Source organism: Periophthalmus magnuspinnatus, chromosome 10 (genome assembly GCF_009829125.3).
Source record: "Periophthalmus magnuspinnatus isolate fPerMag1 chromosome 10, fPerMag1.2.pri, whole genome shotgun sequence".
Taxonomy (NCBI): Eukaryota; Metazoa; Chordata; class Actinopteri; order Gobiiformes; family Gobiidae; genus Periophthalmus; species Periophthalmus magnuspinnatus.
In genome coordinates, this window is record NC_047135.1 from 5,191,057 (window position 1) to 5,214,395 (window position 23,339).

At 42.4% G+C, this 23,339-nt stretch overlaps 1 protein-coding gene across 3 annotated transcripts; it reads right to left on the reverse strand.

The window, feature by feature from the left end:
• Positions 1-5,172: 5,172 nt before the first annotated feature.
• Positions 5,173-17,737, reverse strand: hrh2a (histamine receptor H2a). 3 transcript variants are annotated; one of them, XM_033973632.2, is made up of 6 exons: positions 16,389-16,604; positions 7,797-8,081; positions 6,335-7,383; positions 6,083-6,257; positions 5,910-5,930; positions 5,173-5,635 (listed from the first exon to the last, which is right to left on the reverse strand). In XM_033973632.2, the coding sequence occupies exons 3-5, from the start codon at positions 7,329-7,331 to the stop codon at positions 5,927-5,929; spliced, it is 1,176 nt and encodes a 391-aa protein (XP_033829523.1). In that variant the 5' UTR covers positions 7,332-7,383; positions 7,797-8,081; positions 16,389-16,604; the 3' UTR covers positions 5,173-5,635; positions 5,910-5,926. The 3 variants fall into 3 exon arrangements, with proteins under 3 accessions (XP_033829523.1, XP_055080907.1, XP_055080905.1); XM_055224932.1 differs by lacking the exons at positions 5,910-5,930; positions 16,389-16,604 and adding an exon at positions 17,633-17,737; XM_055224930.1 differs by lacking the exon at positions 5,910-5,930.
• Positions 17,738-23,339: the final 5,602 nt, after the last annotated feature.

Genomic DNA, 23,339 nt, shown 5'->3' on the forward strand with positions numbered 1-23,339 from the left:
TGCCACCAGCTCATAGAGCTCTATTGGCCTGGCAGAGGGACTACTCCAGCCCCCTGCTTCTATGGGCCTTCTGGCCCCTCAGGGTAAGGGGGGGCACCAGCCTCATGCCACCAGCCCCACCTGTCTAGCTCCAGGCTGACGACTGTGACTGATTGGATACACAAAGCCACACAAACATATTGTTGCTTATTGACCCTGAAAATGTAATCTCTCTCACCTTTGATTAGCTTCATATAGATAGATTATTATATACTTCATATTTCACATTTTTATTATTTATTTCATAAAATGGTGAGATTGTACTCAAACATAAATATCTTTATTCCCAAATCATTTTTGATTTCTAAACGTCCTCATATCCGAGGGGAACTAGTGATCTCTTATCAGAGCAACGTTAAAACACTGCCCACATGGGAGGGGTCTTTTGAAAACAGTCCATATGCTCATTTCCTGTGTGACCATGTCCACACACACAGTTACAGTGGGATACACAGGGGCAGTTTGCTCTGAGGCGTGAAAGAGCCTGAGCTAAGTGAGGCCACTCCGGAGCGCTCTTCTCTGCATTGATTTCCCATTATCAGAGGCCAGTCCCTCTGGAGTCATTAGTGCTGGGATCAAACAGACAGACAGAGAAGGAGACTAATCCCAGTCACTTACACCAGCACGGGCGGATCACCTTACCTCCCCGAGGGCTGAAGGGCCAGAGCGGAGCAGAGAGGAAACCAGGAGAGGGGGTGCAGTGCAGGCCAGTGCTAGGGCTAACAGATGGAGAGGAAGAGCCGAGGTGGGGTTTCACAGTGCAGTGTTCACGGGCAAATGCTACACACTCTTTGATCACTTTATTTGGCTTTTTCAGTATTGTAGTAGGAAGGCATTGTCTCACTATCTTCTCCCAATTTGTTTCTCTTCACTTGAGTGAGATTTTGTAATTCAAGATTGCGATGACAGATGATTTTCTTTTGTTCAACAGTGACAAATTGTAACAAATATAATCCCTCATCTGTCTTTCTGTCAATAATTTTATGGTAAAGATTCTATGATGAATGGTTTTCATGTTGCTCCACTTGAAAAGTCGACACCACAGAAGGAAAGAATATGAAATGTGAAATACTCTTTTGGTCCCTTGCTTAATAATTTTGGTGGATGTATTTATTCTCTGTGGATTCAAGGAGAGCAATGAATTTGTAGGATGAATCAACACCATCCATCTTATTCACTTCTGCCTGCCAGCCTGGTTTGGTCAAGCTTTATATTGTATCCACACACATTCAGTGAGCATAAACCAGTCTACAGACACAGCGCTCAGGCGGGGGTGACCCTGGCTCGACCCCCCCACTGACCTTCAATCTGTTCCCCAACCTTACACCACGAGCACCCGGGCCTCTCCAGGATGCACTGCGCTGGCATAGGCCTCAATGTGTGTTGTGATGGATATCTCCTCAGACAGTACCCTGTGTGGGCAGTGTGTGCGGTGCCTTACCCTCTGCCCCCTCCCACCGGTGTTAATTGATTCTTGGTGTGCTTCGCTGATTGGTGTGAGGACCCCTAGAGGCGGGATCTCTCTGCATCAGTGCCCCCTCAACCGTTTACTCTGTGGTAGCACCTTTCAAACGCACTTAGCACACGTAATTACATTTTAGAAGGATCAAATCTACGCCACGGGAGCGTCTCCAAAAGAGTGGCACGGGACTCTGGCTGGGATTAAGATTGTTTGAGTTTTTCACAAATAAAAGTGTAAAAGTAAACACCATCAACGCAACAAAATCAAACAAAAAACATTCAAACAAGAAACTTTAAAAATGTTTGAATATTATTTGGATAATCCTGAAATAAACTAAGCCTTTTCCTAAATCGCTCGGTCACTTTAAAAAAAGTTTTGATGACATGATTCTGTTCTAAATGCAGCAGAGCCAACAGGGCAAAAACAGCCGTAGACATGTATGTGTGTGTGACGGGGTTTCACACTCTGGTAAAGTGGAAGCTGGCTCGCTGACATGAGCAGATTGTATGAGATGATCCACTTAGAAAAAAATGAGTGTCTTGGAGGTGATTCATGGATAGTATAGGTGGGTGTAGGTGTGTGTGTGTGTGAGGGGGAGCAGGCCAAAAGACAGTAACACAGATGAATCTTGGGTTATTAATTTCCAGCCGCGGCCCCTGGGTGAGATGTTAATATAGGGCTGATAGTGACTAATTTCTTATTAATTGCCATCAGCGATTACATAGTGGCCAGTAATGTGGCCTAATTTGTTGAAATGAATTTGGTTTTCAGGAGGCATTTTAAGTGCTGCAGGTGTGGAGCTGGTGCTATTGTTTTTGCTTTTCAAAGCTAAAGTTTTAAAGTGGCATTGTTGTGTACTATTAGTTATGTGAACTAGTTTTGTTGTGAAAACCTTGACTATACTGACACAAGCCTTCACTGTACTTAGGTTCTGTCTTGAGCGCTTGCACCCAAGTCTGCTGTTTTAAATGCCCTTGATGATATGTATTTCATATATACATGCTGGCTCATAAGTGTGATGTCTGTGGTCATTACTGCCGGGCACAGGGACGTGTACGTTGTTGTCTTGGTTTGCTGAATGTTTATAGCTTCCGTTAGTGCAGTCACAATGACCACTGAGGAACCAGTAGATACAAAATCCAAATCCCTCTATAAAAGAGAAGATGCCCTCTGGGCAGCCATAGCTCATAGTTGGCCTGATTTAGTGGCAGCCTGGAATCTGGGCTTGAATAAAGACAGAGCGAGCGAGGTGAGAGTGGGGGAGAGAGAGAGAGACAGAGGAAAAGATAGCTCCCTGTGTGATAAATAGCCCCAGCTCTTTCTATTGCATTAGCCATCCGGGCCGATAGATTGCGAGCCCAATAGACCCAGACGTATGCGATTGGTTTCTCATATAAAAGTTGCATATTAAATTCCTTCACAGGACTGTGCCCCCCAAGCATGAAGGAGGGATGGGAGGAATGGGAGTTAAAACCCAGAAAGTGCAGAAAAGACTGGAAGAGCAAGAAAAAGGCTTTTTATGAGAGGTGAGGCGCTGGAGAGAGTTGGGGAGGACTCAGAACAAGGAGAGGATAATGGCAGCAGGAAAGTAGCTTGATGGTACCAGAGACAAATGGTGATGTCATGTATTTAATAAGTCCGTGGATATTGGACGATGAGTGAGACCGTGCGTCCATTTAATCAGTATTGCTTCAAAATGAAGATTTCTCTCCTGTTTTGTGCTTGCTCCCCCTTCTTGTTTTCTCAGCCGCGCTTCACATGCTAACGACCTCTCTAATTGTTTCCAAGCTCATTAAGATGCTGATGTTTTAATAGTAATTAATCCGTCATTTGCCTACATGCAAACACGGGCCACTGAGGTTTGTTCCAACACACTGCTAATCCAGTAGCCTAGTCAAAGGAGACAATATCCTGCTAATTTAGCTCATCACGGTTAATTGGTTGTTAAGTGCCTTTAATTACCAAGCAGGCTGTGGGATTTGGGTCGGCAGAAAAAGAGAGCTGGCAGTAGTTATGTGCTGTGTGTCTAATGGCTCTTGTGTGAACTTTGATAGCTGGTGTAAACGACTAAAGGGCACAAAGACACACAAGTGTTGACCCGCTTCTGCATCCTTCGCTTCTTTCCTTCTTTACGCTGTCCTTCCTTGTCCCTTCCTCCATCTCTGTCTTCCTCTTTCTCCAGATATTATTAACTCATTAAGTTTTTTTCATTATTTTTAATAAAAGATGAGTTATGGCTTTAGCCTCAGTGTGGCAGCATCCCCTACCTCCCCCTACCTCTGCCTCCCTTTCCTTCTCTCTTTCTTTCTTTCTTTCTTTCTCTCTTTGAACCTTTTAACCACTCCGCTCCTCCTCTGTCCCATCCTTCTGGGCCTGTCTACTTCTTTTTGACCATATTGTGTACATACTCCTATCCATTTGACCTCTGAACTTCTGCCTTTGACCTGGGTGTTGCTGGTTACCACCTTCTGTCCATCGTTTTTGCTTTCGCCTCATTCACTTGCGTCTATCAATCATGTCTCCAGCTCATAGCGCTGAGCAGTCTTTAGATGGCATACATAAGATTTATGATTCATGAATCCACAGCGTTTGATGGAGAGAACAGACAGAGAAAGTGGAAAAGAGAGCGAGAAGAAGAGGGCTCTGTCGATGACACAGTTGAATAATGACAATGGGTATGATTGATAGCCTGTGTAGCACTGGCCTGTTTGTGTGGCATCGCTCTGTTGAAAATGTAGCGTTTTTAGCTCGGATTAATTTGATGTAAAAGAAGCAATGATTAATGACCTTCATGTAGTTTGGGCGGTCAATGGTCAGCTCAAAAAGCAGAGAAAATTAAAGTGCGGAGGAGAGGAGCAGGTGACCGGAGGTGTCAGGGGACGCATACGGCTTATACAGAGAAAGAGACACTCAAAGAGATGAACACTGATGAATGCCTCTCTGCCGCTGCTGTGTTAACCATCCAGGTTTAGCCATTAAATGACTTAATCAAATATTAATGCCACTTCAGTGTCATTTCCTCACGTTTATGACCCCTCTTCATATTAGTTTTAGGAGGTTGTCCTGTCTCTATTGCAGAAAAAAAAAGTTTTAATATAGTGACATTTGTCTTAAGAGGTGTAATAGTGCCGTACAAAGTTAAGTGAGTGGGAATGAATTTTAGATATGAATTTAATACTATAAAAAGTAATGCTGTATAAGGAATAAAGATAGGTGTGGTGTACATTTGTGTTTTCATGGGCAGCTGGAGTCTGTTACTTCCACAATGTCATATTCCCTCACTATGGACAATTTAAACTTAGTGAGAAAATAAGTACTTGCCTATTCTTTAATTGAATATATTCTTTAAATGCTGAGACATGATAGATTTGAGTGGAAATGCATTTCTCAATTAAATGCAGCATTTATGGGCATCTACAATCACACCAGGAAATGCAGGAAAAGCTGTAGTTGCACTCATTCAGAGCACGGTGGTGGACTTAAAATGACTAATTATTAACAGTAATCGTTAGCATATAAAGAGGACGTCTTTAGTCAGAAACATTATGGTGCACTGAGCTCTTAAAAAAACAAACGTTTATTTGTAAACATTTGACTGAATATGACTTCAATGAAATCATACTTGTTCATCAAGTTTTATTTCACTTTATTAGCTTTATTTATTCACTGAATTCATTTATACTACAGTCTATAGGGAGTTGCAGATGATGGTATAAATGGATACTTTTGCTTTCACACTGTAAATACTATGGCAATACAATTTTCTATTTCAGAAACAGAACCTAATCTTGTTTTTGTAAAAGTCCAAGTGGCATTTCTGTAGCTGGGTTTCACCTTACACCAGTTATATTCACAGACATCTATAGTCTGCTGATGGCAATGACTGAAACAAGAAGACTTTTGGCAGAAAACACATTTGGCCATATGGCTTCATCTGGGCTTTGAGCTGGTGTCACAGTTTGTTCAGGGCTAGACATTGACACAAAGGACACTGAAGCAAAGTTGAAGTCTGTAAAAACTAAAGTTTGTCCATTTTAGCTGATGTCTTGGTTAAACAGTTGCACCTTCTCCTCGAGACTGCTTCATCTTGACTACTCTTCCCCCGTCAAAGATCGGACAGAGCATGAGCACGGGCTTAAAAACAGTGAGATATTTTTAGAAAACATGTAGAAACTCAGTGTGAATCCAAATAAAACAACTGTAATGGTACATATTTTATTACAATAGATAGAATGACATCATATTTGATAACTGAATCATTCTTTTGTACCGTTTGTTTTGTTCTGCATGGATTGGTAGCAATTTAGTAATCAGTATTAAGAAATGATTTGTTCATAATGAATTAATTGTTCATGCTTTATTAACGTTGATCAAGGTGTAGTTATTTAAAGTGTAATATTTGCCTTACTTGGCCTGAGATGTTCGTCAGCTGGTACATGTAAAAAAATACATACAGCATTTATTATAGAGTGTACCTTCATTGCATCTGATAGTGTGTTCTTTTTGGTGCAATGCATTTTTGTATTTTTCAGACAAAACGCAGACCTATATAGTATTTCCAGTGCCATTAATGTGATTTACCTGTCGTTTCCATTGACGTCTGTGGGTGTGGTGCCGTTTGTCAGTTGCACAGCTGTTGTTGGAGGGGTCCCACTGTGTATTTCTTGAAGACTGAAGCTCTGGTCCGTGAGTCCTGCCCTGCATGTGCTGGGCATGTGGCCACACAACAGTGTCACCTCTGTAAGGTTATCTCTGGCTAAAGGTAAACAAGATGAATGTGGATGAGTCAAATTTAAAGATGTTTCTAACTAAGCTGGACTGGTTCACTTTTACCTCCAGTCATTACAGGCGATGGCTGTCTGCTCCTCCACCCACTGAAGGGGCATCTACACCTGAGTATGTGTGAGTATGCTGACCTGAAGTCTCTGTTCAAAGCTCCGTAGAGGAAAGGATTCAGGGCGGAATTAGCGTAACCCAGCCACAGCACTATGGGGTATTCTGGCACTGTGTTGGGGTCAGGGTGCTCTTTTAAACCTAAAACTGTGAACATGATAAAATACGGCAACCAGCAGATCACAAACGCCCCTATGACCGCCGCCAGTGTCACCGTGGCTTTGTGCTCTCGGAGGGTGATGGCTGTCACATTGGAGACCACTGTGGTAACCGTGGAGGAGTTTTTGCGGTTGTATGTGGTTACGCACGTAGGACGAGAGCTGGTGATGCGCTTGGCCTGTGCTCGAGCTATGCGCAGTATTTTCAGATAAGTCCAGCACATTGCTATGAGAGGAAGGTAGAAAGTGAGGAGGGAATCGGTGAGAACGTAGGGCCGGTTGAGCTCAAATCGGCATCTCCTTTCTGACGCATACGGCCCTTGGTTTTGCACTGTCCCGTTCACAGTGTTCCAACCCATTTGGATTGGCAAAAAGGAAACAGCTAAAGACACTGCCCAGACTGTTATCATGGCTACTGCTACTTTCCAGGGCAAAACCATAGAGGTATATCTAAGAGGCATGGTTACAGCAAGATACCTGTCAACACTGATGGCCAATAATGTAAGAATAGAGGCAGTACAAAGCATTACATCCATGGATATGTAGAAGTTACAGAAAATGGGACCCAGAGGCCAGTCGTTGTTGAGCTGGAGGAGGGCAGAGAAGGGGAGCACCAGGACCCCCAGTAAGAGATCTGTTATCGCCAGGGATACGATGAAGCAGTTTGTGAGGCAGCGGAGACGACGAGACACGCACACGGCCAGACACACCAAGACGTTCCCACCCACGGTCAGACCGATCAGCAGGCACAGGATCACCGCCAGGGCCACATTCACCATGGTGCCATCCACTTCTCTAAGGACTCAGTGCTGACATCCTGTTTCGTGCAAACTAAAAAGACAGTATTGATTTAGTATTTTTGTCACACTTTTCAATGCCCACTACCGGACTACATTAGAGCTGCACAATATTTCATAGTTGAATCAAAATGGCAATTTGAGTTGGTACAATTATCAAATCGCAAAGGCTGCAGTTATTTAGATAAATGAATGCTCTGCAAAGAACTACATATTCTTTATAGTCTTTTGAAAGAAACAAAAAAAATATTAGACTTCTACAAACATGTTCTGAAATGTTTTAATTTTATTTTTTCAGTTTTTAGAATCATTCTTTTTAAACATGTATCACAAATCTATTGCAGTACTACTAGAAAAATTGCAATTATTTTTATTTATTTATTATTATTAAAAAAAAAAAAAAAAATCTAAATTGTGCAGCTCTAGATTACATGAAATTATACTTACTGGGTGGTCCATATTAACCGGAGATACCCATAATCTGTTATCGTCTATCATTTGAACATTATACATAGCCTACTGTTGAGTTGTTTGTCTAACCTGGATGCCATGTAATCATAACTGTATTTTGGCTCCTGTAACCCCTGGTATTTTAGACATATGGCTGTGACATTTTAAATCCTCATTTGGCTTGGGTGTGGAGTTGTCTCTGATGCCAGTTTCCTTCTCCATTTCTCATAGAGTCAGCGGTCCATTGTGTGCCCCTTCGTGTCATCTGTCCTGCAGTGACACCTAGCGGAAAGAGAACGGTATTACAATCAGTGTGGTCAAGCCTTTCAATGATTTATTCAAAACACACATTTTGGGTTTGCTCAACACACAGCCCAGACCACTTGTTAAATAAAAAAAAAAAAACAAACACTAATTTGATTGATGCTAAAATGTAAATGTAGTAACAACACTAAAGCTATTATAACCTGGTCTTGTTGCATTAGATTTCACAACCTATGATGCACTAAAACACACCACTTCAAATGTCCATACAACCCCTTACTATGAAAACAAATTAGTTTCTTGTTATCTGTAATAGGTTCCTTACTTGCTACATTAAACCTCCTCTATGTTGGCATTGTTAATTTTCCAAGCAAAAGTAGATCTAGTCTGTCTGCTGATAAAAGTCATGTAATAATTAACCCCGTGGACTTTTATTTTAATTGGGAATCCGGTGCTCCTAATGAAAACTGCAAATTGGTGTGAATGTTCAAATTGAAATTATTAGTAAAAGCTGATATGAGTAAAACCACATCCCCTTTGTTAAAATTGAGTGTTACACGTTATAATAAACATGCCAGTGTTGTTTATAGCTTTGTGGCCATTTAAGTAGCCCCACACATGGAAAGTGTGCAGTGCATGAGTATACGTCAGTGAGCAGAAGACACTGTTTGCTCTTCTATTTTTCAACACTGTAATGGATTATGGGACATGGGCCAAGCACGGTCCAAAGCAGCGCATTTATCACCTCAAAGAGATACAGAGTCCTTCACCTCACTATAACAGCGTACAGAGCGACTGTATAAAACCCAAACCCTACAGCAAGAGGCAAGATCGTACTTCAAACTGTTTACATAAAATTGTCAAGTTAAATAAACAAATGAAATCACGTAGCGTAGTTAAACAGAGATAAACAGATAAACATGTATTGTAAGACTAGTACTCACTAAGGGCAGTGGGGAGAGTAGCCAAAATTGTACTCAAGTAAAGGTACTGTTACTTGAAAAGAAACTTGGGAAAGTGCAAGTACAAATTGAGCTATTCATAATATTAAACATGTAAGAGTGAAAACATATTTGAGGAGTCTTAGAAATATTAACTAGTAACTGATTTGTAATTTTGAGTTGCATGTAATGTACAAAAATACAGAAAAGCCAAGGCACTCTCTAATCTCTTAAATGTAAAATGCCTTTATTGGGGTATGATTCCAACATGTTTGAGTCAACTGGCCTTCATCGGGGGGACAAACTGGAGTCAAAAGCACCATATGATAATAGGGCTTCTCCGCCTGACAGAGGCAGTGTGGGAAGTGAAGCTATGTGAACCGTGACTAAAAGAAAACAGTTGAAATGACCCAATTTGAATAAACAGTGAATAATACAAATAAGATGAGCAAATAACTATAAAAACACAGTAAAATCAAGGTCCTCGTTTAATCCAGGGGGTTCAGTGGCTTCAAATATAGATCCAGAATGCTTCCCGTATTTTAAGTCTAGTTCTTTTTTGTATAGTGTCTGGTATGTGGTCTGTTCCATGTGCCTGGAGGCTGGCTGGGTTGCTGTTATGGAAGTCTAAAACGTGTCTGGCCATCTGATAATTTGTGCTGCCTGTACAAATAGTGTATTTGTGTTCCATCAGGTGACTTTTGTTTTTTCCTATGCAAAGATAACTTGCAAATTTGGCAGATTTGGTAGATAACGAACGTGAGTTTGCAGGAAATGGTATATTCTCTGTGTGAAAAATTGTGCAGTCTGTGTTTTAGTCTGACGAATATTATTGCAATGATGCAGTTATTGCACTCATAGGAGCCCTTTGGTCTAGATCCAAGTCTCCAGTTAGAATTTACAAAAATCCATATAGGGACTCCCTTGTGGAAAGACATTCTTCAAAGACTACCAAGGAGACTCTTATTTTTAGTTGCACATGCACTTCTGAATAGAACTAATCATAGAATGAACTGGAGTAATATTGAAAGTGACGACACTCTAGGAACAGAACCACCTCTTGTCACCTGTCAGGATGAACTGGCCCACAGCTACCAACCCCCATTTCCAAAATGACTTAGCTTAGATCTACACCAGGCATGCCCAAACTGTGGTCCAGGGGCCAAATGCGGACCTGTGACCAATTTTTCTTGGCCCTCAAGCTTCAGTTGAATTGGTCCATATTACTTTAAACAGTACTTTTTTACTGTACATTTATGAAAATCTACTTTAACAAGCCCATATCAAATATTTAATGCATCCCATTGAGGATGTAAGCATGAATAAAGATCTAGTGGTTCAGTTTAACTTGTAATAAACACACAGATTGGAAGTATTCACTGTACTGGCAACCAGTCTATGGCCCTCAGCTTTGTTTTTGTTTTTATATGTGGACCTTAATGAGAAAAGTCTACACCAATAGGTTCCTATAGGTGCAATAACTGTAATCATTTCAACAATATTTGTCAGACTAAAACATTTCTGGACTATTCTTCACACAAATTATACACTATAAAGCATTTCATTTCCTGCAAAACCACATTCGTTATCTACCAAATCTGCTAAATTTGCATTTTGTTTTTTGTTTTTTGCATAGGAGTGACCAAAAGGCGCCAAGAGGACAGACTGGTGGAACACAAACACAGTATCTGTACAGGGAATACAAATTATTCGATGACCAGACACATTTAAGACTTCCATAATAACAACCCAGCCACCCTCCAAACACACGAAACAGACCACATACCACACACTATACAAAAAAGAACTAGACCTATAAAAATTGGAAGCATTCTGGATCTACACACTTGAAGCCACTGGACACCTTGGACTAGATGAGGACCTTGATTTAACCATGTTTTTATAGTTATTTGCTAATCTTATTTGCATTATTAACTGTTTATTCAAATTAGGGTCATTTTGTACTGTTTTTTAAGTCATGTTTGACATAGGTTCAGTTCCCACACTGTCTCTGTCAGGTCAAGAAGCTCTATTGCTGGAACACTTGCATATATTATCACATGGTGCTTTTGAATTCAGTTTGTTCCCCTGATGAAGGCTAGAAGGCCACGGTTTGGTAATTTGTCTCTGAAAACAGGTTGAATTAGGTGGTAAAATGGGACATCAATTTGACTGGGGAGTCTCAGTTTTACCCTGCTCCTCTTTACTCTAGACAGGTACAGAGGCTACCAGAGGACATTTTAAAAAATGACTCCCATCCTCTAAATAATGGATTCCAACTGTTCCCATCACGACGGAGGTTTAAAGAGCCTCTCTGTAAAACCAAGCGTTACAAAAACACCTTTACTCCAGCAGCCATAAGTGCACTGAACGAGGTGATGGCATTATATTTATCTTACTTATGGCCCTTTGCACATGTGCTGTGTTTGTACTCTTGTTTTAATGCATTGTTTTTAATGGGGTTTTAGTTCTTTTAGTCTCCACTATGTACTCTTCTCAAGATTCAGATGTGTGTACATGTGAATGAATGAGCTGATTCACTGCCAAACAAAATTTACCTGTTGGCATCAATGAAGTAACGTTGAACCTTGAACCAAGCAGACTGGAACGTGTTGGGGCTCAGGTCTCTTAAGACATGTCATAACCAAGACATTTTACATTTATGAGAGAGTGCCTTGTGTTTTCTGTATTTTTGTAGATTACATGCAACCTAAAATTACAAATCAGTTACTAGTTAAAATTTCTAAGACTCCCCTGATACTTTTTCACTCTTACATGTGCAATATTATGGCTGACTCAATTTGTATTTGTACTTTCTCGAGTAATTTTTTTTTAAGTAACAGTACCTTGACTTGAGTACAATGTTTGGCTACTCTCACAATGCATTATTTGAGCGCCTTCTGCATTTTTTTGTACACTGACGGTCCCTTTGCCAAAGAGCATCAGTTTGACTATTTTTACTGCTTGTCATCACTATCTGGAGCTCCATGAAGTGCTCTTTGTTATCATTTTTTCACAGTTGCATGTGATGTAATTGGAAGGATAAAACCTTAGAATCAGAATCAGAATAAGTTTTATTGACACTGGCAAACTAAGAACGGTGGTTTCGTTACAACATAAAACAATGAATAATAATACTAAAAAATAAACCACAAGAGCATGCATTACATAAAATAAATAAAATAAATTATATAGTGGCTTTTTCAACACCATAAAAACAAAACAAAAAATTCTTAATCTGAAAGAGCAGTGCGAGAAACACAATTGTTCACCATTCTGCATTTTGCCACACAAACGTTTTGGCTCAAGATGGGGAAAGTAACCAAAACTTTTACTTAAATGGGAGTGCTGTAAAAAACTGAAAAAACATGTTACTCAAGTGTAGGAATCTGAAAAAATATTCCAAGAGCTACAATTTTATTTAACTAACTAACTTGTAACTGAGCTCTACCCACTTCTACAGTAAGATACTCTTGGAAGAAATTAAAAAAAAAAAGACTTTACTACCCATTACTGTATTCAAATGAACTGTTTTGTTTCAGTTTGTAAACCAGAATAGTACATGGTCTAATCTATCTTTATTGTGTGTCTTTGAAGTAGACCCAGAGCAAACACTGATAACAGCACTTGCCTCTAAAGCCACCTCGGCTCTACTCTCTGAAACTGGAACACACTCAAACACTTTCATTATGTAAAAAGTCACTCAAAGTTATGATCTTTTACTCACTATTGAGAACAGTAGTCCAAACTACTGGGAACTGTTTTCACCAGAGTGCTTTTATGTAGGGCAGCCAACTGTCTAACAACCTTGTATAACCCAGACTGTATAATGTATATTTAATAGATTACGTGTGAGCTTCATACAGACAGTTGTTATTCCCCTGAGCCAAATGGACCATTCTCATGCTGCAGTTTCTATCTAAGTGTATGACTATATTTATTTCCTGTGTTTAGCCTTGCGTAAACAACATTATTTAGGAGAATGCAGAAGGCACAAGAATTCCCAATCACTTAAGAGCAAAGATGAATGCTCACTGTGTAGAGGATATACAACATTTGAATATTGATTATGCTGCTTATAATAATAATTTAAAAAAAATACTACAAAAAGCTGTGTTCCCACCCCTAGTGACATGTGGAAACATTTTATGCAAGAGAAATTTGGTGTTGCTAGTTGCTATGAACACTTCATGATGGGTCAGTTCACACTTGCACCCCACATCTAAATCAACTGGGACTGATCCTGGAACCTGGAACTAGACCAGAATTAAACCAGGACTAGAACAGGACACAACCAGGTCTACATCTGGACTAAACTGGGGTCAAACCAGGACAAGCGTGAAAGCCATTGTTCTTTGTGATGTGATTAATCACTATACTTAATAGAACAATCATGTGTAATGAGCACGCTCTTTTACAAAAGGGACCAAAGATTGTAGCAGGTCTTCATGAATTCTTTGTCTCAATACAAATGAGAAAGTATAGTCTCCATTTATATGTGACTGATGCTGCGTGCAAGGACAGCCATAAAAGTTATAGATGATAAAATACATCTCATTAAGAAGTTCAAATAATCATTTATCTGCTTTCTTTTTCAAACTTTTCTTTAGTTTTGTGTTGTTGTACTCTAACTATCTGAGTGCAGTGTACTTGGAGCCATACATCGTCTCATCCTCATCCCATCACCACTTGAACAAAGGTGCATGTCCAAGTAATGGGTTTGGAGGGCTGTAATGGACCATAAGAGCTGAAGATGTTACAGCTGCAACGCTCAAAGACTGGCCCCAAACCTTCACAGAGTTTTAGGATTCTGTTTTATCTCCTGTCTGTGTTGTGAGGCTCATAATAGACCTTGTACCCACTATAATACATTGGCAAATTACTATATTTATGTAAAAACAGCTAGATCAGTATAGCTGCAGTAAGGATTCATTAATATTTTGTGTAATGTGATAATTTTGTGCCTGCAGTTATGAACAGGTCTTGTTTTCCAAAATTTCACTGCAAAGAGATTTTTAAAAATAGTTTTGATTTATTGTAATATAAATATAATGATTTTTAGTTATTAATAAAAAATAAATCCTAAAGATGTCACATTGCTTACTGACTATAATGGGCTCAATTGAGTTGAGACCTATAGCTGCAGGCCTCAAATTACAAAATTCTAAGTCATTAACAAATTCTTTAATGTATAATTTTGTTCAAAAGCCACTTCCTACTTTTTCTTTGTTTTTTTTTTTTTTTTTTCAATCGCTGAATGTTTACAGCAGACGTAAGCTGCAGATGAACCTGAATATGCCCCTTGTAGACTTTCCATTACTGGATAAGCGATGTGGTAAAAGGAGTCCAATCTGGTTTTTGGGATGAAAGGCGCGAGGAGTGAGGAGGTGCGCCGCCTCTTTAACACGCATGAGTTTGAGTGCTCATATGAGTAATGACTTTATTTATGCCTCAGCTGGGACACCATTTGTAAGATTTTCTAAATACCAAGTCCTCATCTTTTCTGTGATCTTTTTAAACCAGCCAGATGTGCCCTCTTTGGAGAGAAACGTGATGAAATGTTTGCTCTTCATCCAAAAACATGCGCAGGGGCTGGTTTCGATGTTTTACCCAAAGTCCTGATTTCATTTCATCTTTCAAACATCATTAACGGTGTGATTTATAACACCAGCAGGGGGCTCAGTAATAGATAAAATGAGTCATATTTCATTTAATTATTCATTGTATTTAGCTTAGTCATTAGCTAAAAATATCTTATAACTCATCATTATAGACGTCTCCTCTCTTTAAGCCATTTACATTCTTCTCAATTTTGCATGTCTGGGATTTTTATGGAGTAGTGAACAATTGCAAATCTATATTAATTATCTTTTTATAGCAAAGTGGTTTCTTCTAATGACAAATTTAACTTTCCTTGCACTGTAGCTGTAATAAAATTATGAATTTACAACTTGCCTACACTGCACAAACTAAGTGTGGGAAACCGCATAATGCAATCACACATTTGTTACCTCGTTATTTAAATAAATGAGGGAGCAGCAGTTACCGAAACTTTGCAGTCTATATTTGCCGTTATATTAGTCCTTATAGCACACGTCCACGTCCGTATGCGTTGGGTTTTTGTTACATGCTTCCTGTTTGACTTTGTGGAACACCTACCTGATACTGTGAAAAAATGGTTAGAAAAGGTGCTGAGTGACAGACGCGGCTGCTGACAGGGAATCAGACACATAAAATATTTATAGAGTCCTGCCAGCGTGCGGTGCTGTGGAAGTCGGGCATAAACAGCACATTAGATGGCTCCCCGTATGTCAGTTCTGACCTTACATCACCTCCGCTATGTCAACAATACAACTTCCTTGTTCATTACCAGTGCTGCATACTCAGACATTAGCCAAGGCAAATAGAGCGAAGCAAAGGCATATTTGTTCTATTGTGATCGACGCTGTGGTGACTTTGACTGTAGCGCACTGACCCCGCCTTGACACCTGACCACATCCTCTTTTCAACTAACACAGACTGCACAGGCAATGTTATGTGGTTTTAAAATTCTCATAAATAATCCACGATCTTAGTGCATTTTAGTGTTTTTCTTTTGAATTTACTCTGTTGGAATCCCCATAGGAACTCACATACCGTCTTTATATTTAATATTTGACACTGGTAGTCATTCCTGATCACCTTCCTCCAAGCACTTCTTCACATGGGCTTTGGATTAGCATAACTATATCACAAGAATGCTTAATTCATAGTCCCCAGCGTATTAGCCTTATAACCATTCATTATAATACTGCACTTTTTGTCCGAGTTTCTGTCCATAATAGGGTTTTGTCCATTATATAAAAGTGACTAGCCCAGTTACCCTGTACACCTGTTGGTAAAGTGTACTCTCATCATTGCTTAAGAAGCTAATTAGACTTATTGAGGTCATTTGTAGCACAAGTCTAAATGACTCAGTTCCCAATTTGCAGAAATGCACCTCAACATCAGAGTGAGATGTATGTACTTGGACACGCTGTACCTAATACTGTATACATCTAGTAACAATTAAATTTAAATCATACTATTTTGAAGTATATGAACTTATCATTGAAACATTACTTTGTCAACTACCTTGCTATTATAACCTGTACTTACTCATACTTTGAAGCTAGTTTAAGGAAATAATTTGTTGCTGCTTCAGTGTGGATTTTCTACATTCAAATACTTCACAGCCTACTTTGCATTTGGCTTCACGAGTTAAATCATCACATTCACCACAACATCACTGTTCACTCTTACTATTCTTTGTCCTCATCTTTTACATTAAATATACAGTAGTTACAATTAAAGCCCTTCCAGCCTCAGACAAAATGAATTCAAATGTGTCGATTTTCAGACTCACCTCATTGCTGCAGAGCTTGCCTTGTGCCGACTGCCCCTGTTAGTCCGCTGTGCTCCCGGAGTGTAGGGGAAAAGCACAGTCTCTCTCTCTCTCTATCTCTTTGTGTGCTTTCTATGCCTGTGTGTGCTTGTGTGCGTATGTGTGTCTATCTACTATGTGTGTGTGTGTGTTTTTGAACTCAATGTGGGAACGAGAAGTGAGGCAGCACCGCAAGCTCTAGTCACACTCTTTGCTTTGTGCAGCCAATGTCTGTACCTATTATTCCTCCCTCAGTTTCTTTGGCGATTTGTCATCTATACATTATTTTAATAGCTTTTTTAATAGTGTTTCTGCTTCTCATCATATAGACTTATACATGCTTTTGCCAGTTGGGCTTAACTCCAAAATGAAGGCTGTTCGGATTAACCCATATCCAAACATGCTGTATTGTAGTTCAAAATGGCATCGCTTGCAAATGAGCATTATTTGAAAGGGCGAGATAGTGGGTAATTTATGCATGGATACGTATTGTTCCCCCTGCGTCAAAGGTCCATGGCTTCTAAACTATGCTCCATTTAACAATGTAATAATAATAAGTTTCCTTCAGGATGGTGAGAGTCATGAATAGCTTTGGGGATAAGGCTCTGAGAATTGGCACTCGATGGACCACAGTGATGTCAGTGACCCCGAAGGTCCAATGATTTCTAAATGTGCCTGTCTATTCCTGGTGCATGCTTTTTACTCATGTATATTTTATGAGATTTTGGTGGCCAAATGCGGATTTTTCTTCTTTCCGTCAGTTTCATTTTTTAACTTTTAGCTATTTAAACCATTGTTATTAAGGATGCACCGATACGGGTTTTTCTGTTCCAATACCGATGCCGATACTTTGGCTTTGAGAATCTGGCAATATCTGATATCAACTAGAGCAGAGACTGAAAAATCATTTATTTTCTTTGCACACAGAGTTCTGCGAGTCCCTGCTTAGACTGCTGCCTTGGCGACCCAGCCTCCGGATAAGTGGAAGAAAATGGATGCATGGATAAACACGAAGAGCATGAGGTAAAAAAGGCTGTTAAAATAATTAAAGTAATTACAGAATAACTTTGAAAACAATTCTGAGGTGTTTTCGAACCATTGTCCAGTAAATCGTCTTATTACACCAAATTATAGACCAAAATTGGATATCGGCTGTACCCGACCCACCAACATTTTCAATATCGATACTAGTGTTGTATCGGTGCATCTCTTATTTCTATACATACCTTTGTCCCTCTTGGATTAACCCCAGATGTTGTTATTGCTATGTTCAAATCAAAGTTGGCCCAAAATCGAATGTTCCTTCCTGAATGAATATCCTTAGTTTGACATGTGTGACTGATATTCCATTGTGAACAGTTGTAATGTCGCACTTGTGTAGCAGTTTTAACCCCGCCCCCATTTCTCCTTGTGAGCCACTTTAACAACTTTTTACTTATGTGATTCAAGTGTGATAACGTATCTGCTCTTATACTCCACTTTTCCGCTTCCGTCATTCCTTTGAGTGTAATATTGAAACATAAAACAAAAACAATCACCAGCATTTGATGTAACCCTACACTAAACGAACTGCTTTGCATCGTGTATTTTGACCTTACATACAGATCCAGCATTAACTGACTCGAAGAAATTTGAGCCACACTAGCTAGCAGTTATGGGAACAATACTTTGAAAATGGGTTTAGTTACAGAATACTGAATACCTGCATTAAAATGTATTTGTAACATATTTTGGTACATGAAATAAATACTAAATGCTTAAAATACTTTTACACAAGTTGCATTATATTACAGTGTAAAAAAACATGACATATAATTACAAACAGCTTGCTCTGTTTGTTATGCATTCATTCATGTCTAATTAGAGACATAAAATCCCACATGGATCACAAGAGCAGTGTTTCCTCACTAATAGTGTGCAGTTAAAGCTAAAATTACTTGATAAAGTACTGCCATGTATTCCTTTTAACTTAGGAAAGAGTATTCTGACTACCACCAAATGAAAAAGTAACTGTACTGGAATACATGTACTCCATCCATCCATCCATCCATTTTCTTCCGCTTATCCGGGGCCGGGTCGCGGGGGCAGCAGTCTAAGCAGGGACTCCCAGACTTCCCTCACCCCGGACACGTCCTCCAGCTCCTCCGGTGGGACCCCAAGGCGTTCCCAGGCCAGCCGAGAGACATAGTCCCTCCAGCGTGTCCTGGGTCTTCCCCGGGGCCTCCTCCCGGTGGGACATGCCCAGAACACCTCCCTAGGGAGGCGTCCAGGAGGCATCCTGAGCAGATGCCCGAGCCACCTCAGCTGGTTCCTCTCAACGTGTAGGAGCAGCGGCTCTACTCCGAGCTCCTCCCGTGTGACCGAGCTCCTCACCCTATCCCTAAGGGTGCGCCCGGCCACTCTGCGGAGGAAGCCCATTTCAGCCGCTTGTATCCGCGATCTTGTCCTTTCGGTCATTACCCAAAGCTCATGACCATAGGTGAGGGTAGGAACGTAGATTGACCGGTAAATCGAGAGCTTCGCCTTCCGGCTCAGCTCCTTCTTTACCACAACGGACCGATACAGCGACCGCATCACTGCAGACGCTGCACCGATCCGCCTGTCAATCTCACGCTCCATCCTTCCCTCACTCGTGAACAAGACCCCGAGATACTTGAACTCCTCCACTTGGGGCAGAGACTCACCACCCACCCGGAGAGAGCAAACCACCCTTTTCCGGTCGAGAACCATGGCCTCGGATTTGGAGGAGCTGATTCTCATCCCAGCCGCTTCACACTCGGCTGCAAACCGCCCCAGTGCCTGCTGCAGGTCCTGGCTCGAAGAAGCCATCAGGACAACATCATCTGCAAACAGCAGAGATGAAATCCTGTGGTTCCCAAACCAGGCCCCCTCCGGCCCCTGGCTGCGCCTAGAAATTCTGTCCATAAATATAATGAACAGAACCGGTGACAAAGGGCAGCCCTGGCGGAGTCCAACATGCACTGGGAACAGGTCTGACTTACTGCCGGCAATGCGAACACAGCTCCTGCTCCGGTCATACAGGGACCGGACAGCCCTTAGCAAAGAGCCCCGGACCCCATACTCCCAGAGCACCCCCCAAAGGACACCACGAGGGACACGGTCGAATGCCTTCTCCAGATCCACAAAACACATGTGGACTGGTTGGGCATACTCCCATGAACCCTCGAGGACCCGATGGAGAGTATAGAGCTGGTCCAGTGTTCCACGACCAGGGCGAAAACCACACTGCTCCTCCTGAATCCGAGGTTCGACTATCGGTCGGATTCTCCTCTCCAGCACCCTGGAATAGACCTTACCGGGAAGGCTGAGGAGTGTGATTCCCCTGTAATTGGAACACACCCTCCGGTCCCCCTTCTTATACAGAGGGACCACCACCCCGGTCTGCCATTCCACAGGTACTGTCCCCGACCGCCACGCGATGTTGCAGAGACGTGTCAGCCAAGACAGTCCCACAACATCCAGAGACTTGAGGTACTCAGGACGGATCTCATCCACCCCCGGAGCCTTGCCACCGAGGAGCTTGCCAACCACCTCAGTGACTTCAGCCAGGGTGATGGACGAGTCCGCCCCTGGGTCCCCAGTTTCTGCTTCCTCCTCGGAAGACGTGACAGTGGGATTGAGGAGATCCTCAAAGTATTCCTTCCACCGCCCGACAACATCCCCAGTCGAGGTCAGCAGCTCTCCACCCGCACTGTAAACAGTGTTGGTGAAGCACTGCTTTCCCCTCCTGAGGCGTCGGACGGTTTGCCAGAATCTCTTTGAGGCCGTCCGATAGTCCTCCTCCATGGCCTCCCCGAACTCCTCCCAACCCCGAGTTTTTGCCTCTGTGACTGCCCGAGCCGCGGCACGCTTGGCCCGCCGGTACTCATCAGCTGCCTCAGGAGTCCCACGAGCCAACAAGGCTCGATAGGACTCCTTCTTCAGCTTGACGGCATCCCTTACTTCCGGTGTCCACCACCGGGTTCGGGGATTGCCGCCGCGACAAGCACCACAGACCTTACGACCACAGCTACGAGCAGCCGCATCAACAATAGAGGTGGAGAACATGGCCCACTCGGAGTCCATGTCTCCAACCTCCCCCGGGATCAGGGAGAAGCTCTCCCGGAGGTGGGAGTTGAAGACCCCCCTGACAGAGGGCTCCGCCAGACGTTCCCAGCAGACCCTCACAATACGCTTGGGCCTGCCAGGTCTGTCCGGCTTCCTCCTCCGCCAGCGGATCCAACTCACCACCAGGTGGTGATCAGTTGACAGCTCAGCCCCTCTCTTCACCCGAGTGTCCAAGACACGCGGTCGGAGGTCAGATGACACGACAACAAAGTCGATCATCGACCTCTGACCTAGAGTGTCCTGGTGCCATGTGCACCGATGGACACCCTTGTGCTCGAACATGGTGTTTGTTATGGACAAGCTGTGACTAGCACAGAAGTCCAATAACAAAACACCGCTCGGGTTCAGATCGGGGAGGCCGTTCCTCCCAATCACGCCCCTCCAAGTGTCACTGTCGTTACCCACATGGGCGTTGAAGTCCCCCAGGAGAACAACGGAGTCCCCGGTTGGTGCACTGTCTAGTACCCCTCCCAGGGACTCCAAGAAGGCCGGGTACTCTGCACTGCTGTTTGGCCCGTAGGCCGACACAACAGTGAGAGACCTGTCCCCGACCCGAAGGCGCAGGGACGCGACCCTCTCGTTCACCGGAGTGAACCCCAACACGCAGCGGCTGAGCTGTGGGGCAATGAGCAAGCCCACACCAGCTCGCCGCCGCTCCCCGCGGGCAACGCCAGAGAAATGGAGAGTCCAACCCCTCTCAAGAAGTTGGATTCCAGAGCCCAAGCTGTGTGTGGAGGTGAGGCCGACTATATCTAGCCGGTAACGCTCAACCTCCCGCACAAGCTCAGGCTCCTTCCCCCCCAGCGAGGTGACATTCCATGTCCCCAGAGCTAGTCTCCATGTCCGGAGATCCGGTCGTCGAGGTCCCCGCCTTCGACTGCTACCCGGATCTCTCCGCACCCGCCCCTCATGGCTCCTCCCGCAGGTGGTGGGTCCACGGGAGGACGGCCCCACGTCGTTTCTTCGGGCTGGGCCCGACCGGGCCCCGTGGGGAAAGGCCCGGCCACCAGGCGCTCGCTGCCGAGCACCCACCCCAGGCCTGGCTCCAGGGTGGGGCCCCGGTAACGCCAGTCCGGGCGACGTAACCGGCCTTGATCTTTTACTTTCCATGCTGGGCTTCTGAACCGCTCTTAGTCAGACCCGTCTCCCAGGACCTGTTTGCCATGGGTGACCCTACCAGGGGCATGAAGCCCCCGACAACATAGCTCCCAGGATCATTCGGGTGCTCAAACCCCTCCACCACGTTAAGGTGGCGGTTCGGGAAGGGGGAATACATGTACTCAGCATTAGTATTCAGAATACATATTTTTGGTACATATTCAGTTACTTCCTAACACTGCTTGCTATCTCTCTTCCCTTGTCACCTGTTGCTAGTACACCACTTCTTTGGACCAATTTTCATAGATATTAATAATAATTGTTAAAAATAAATACATACAAAATTGATACACAGATGCAAAACAATAACTAATATTTAAACTATGGATACTAATTTGAACAAGTATCAGTACTGAAAAAACATAATAAATAGGACACATTTGTTTTCCTAAATAGAATTTTCTTGATCTGGGCCTGTATTAGAACTCGCTGACCGTATGGCAATTTTAAAGAAACTGCAATCATTTTGTGTTGAAACTTGCATTGTGCTATAAACCAAAATTGTGATATCAAAATCGGTATCATAGAGCCTCTTCCTTACTATCAAAATCCAATTTGAAACTTTAATACCCTAGTCTTGTACATTATTTTACTGTGCTTTTCATGAGAAACCCCAAGATGCTCGACAAATCAACAAAGTGGCGTAACATAAATAGAAGAGAATAGAGGTTAATAATTGCATCAGAGGAGGGAAAGTGAGTTCTCGAGGGTGGAGGCTGCAGTGATTTTATGTGGGTGTGACAAGGTTGGAGTTGACAGAGCGCAGGCGGTGGGAGGGGTGGTGGGAGGGGCGGAGGGGCTAGAAGAGGTCAGTGAGGTATGAGGCACCTGATTATAGAGGGCTTTGTAGGTGATGAGCAGGACCTTCAAATCAATGCTCTGTCTGTGGGATGGGGAGTCGGTGAAGTCACTGGAGGACAGGGGCGGTGTGTCATGTGAGTGGGAGTGAGTGAAGGAGCAGGGAGTTCTGTCCATATTGTAATTTCTTAAGATCTTTGGAAGGTTTCTGGATATCAGGTTCAAGTATCACACAAAAATGGATAGAAATATTAAGCATGAACGTACAGAATTATCATTGTATTCATGAGTTTCTTCTGTAATTTATTGAATTTTATATAACTTCTTGGATCTTCCTGTCAGTGGACGTAATATTTAGTTTTGAATTGTTAATTGCCAATTGTTAATTGCCAATTGTTCATCACTCTGAAACCCCTGGGCACCCTCAAAAATAACACCAGAAGTTTATTTATTTTTCAATTATAATATGCTCTTTGTTGTAGAATAAATAATTAGTATCTTGAGATTTGAAGAGAAGAGGTAGACATGACCCCTCAAGACACTGTGATAGTGTGGTGGTAGTGCAGTCCAGTCTGGCTATGCTTCTGTTGTAGGGAGTATTATACCTCTGATGATGCAGGCTAAAATAACAAGGACAGAGCTGGAAGTTAGTGCCCTCAGTTTACCTTTTTCATTGTTTGTTTTCTTTAAGACAGTATACTTGGTGTTCAAAATGCTTGATTGACACGTTTAATGCTATACTTTGAAACATTTCAGGTAAAGCAATAGGATCTCTATGAAAACAAGCAGGCGGAAAACTTATGCACTACATCTTTAAACATGCAGCAATTTCTAGCCAGTTCTAAATAT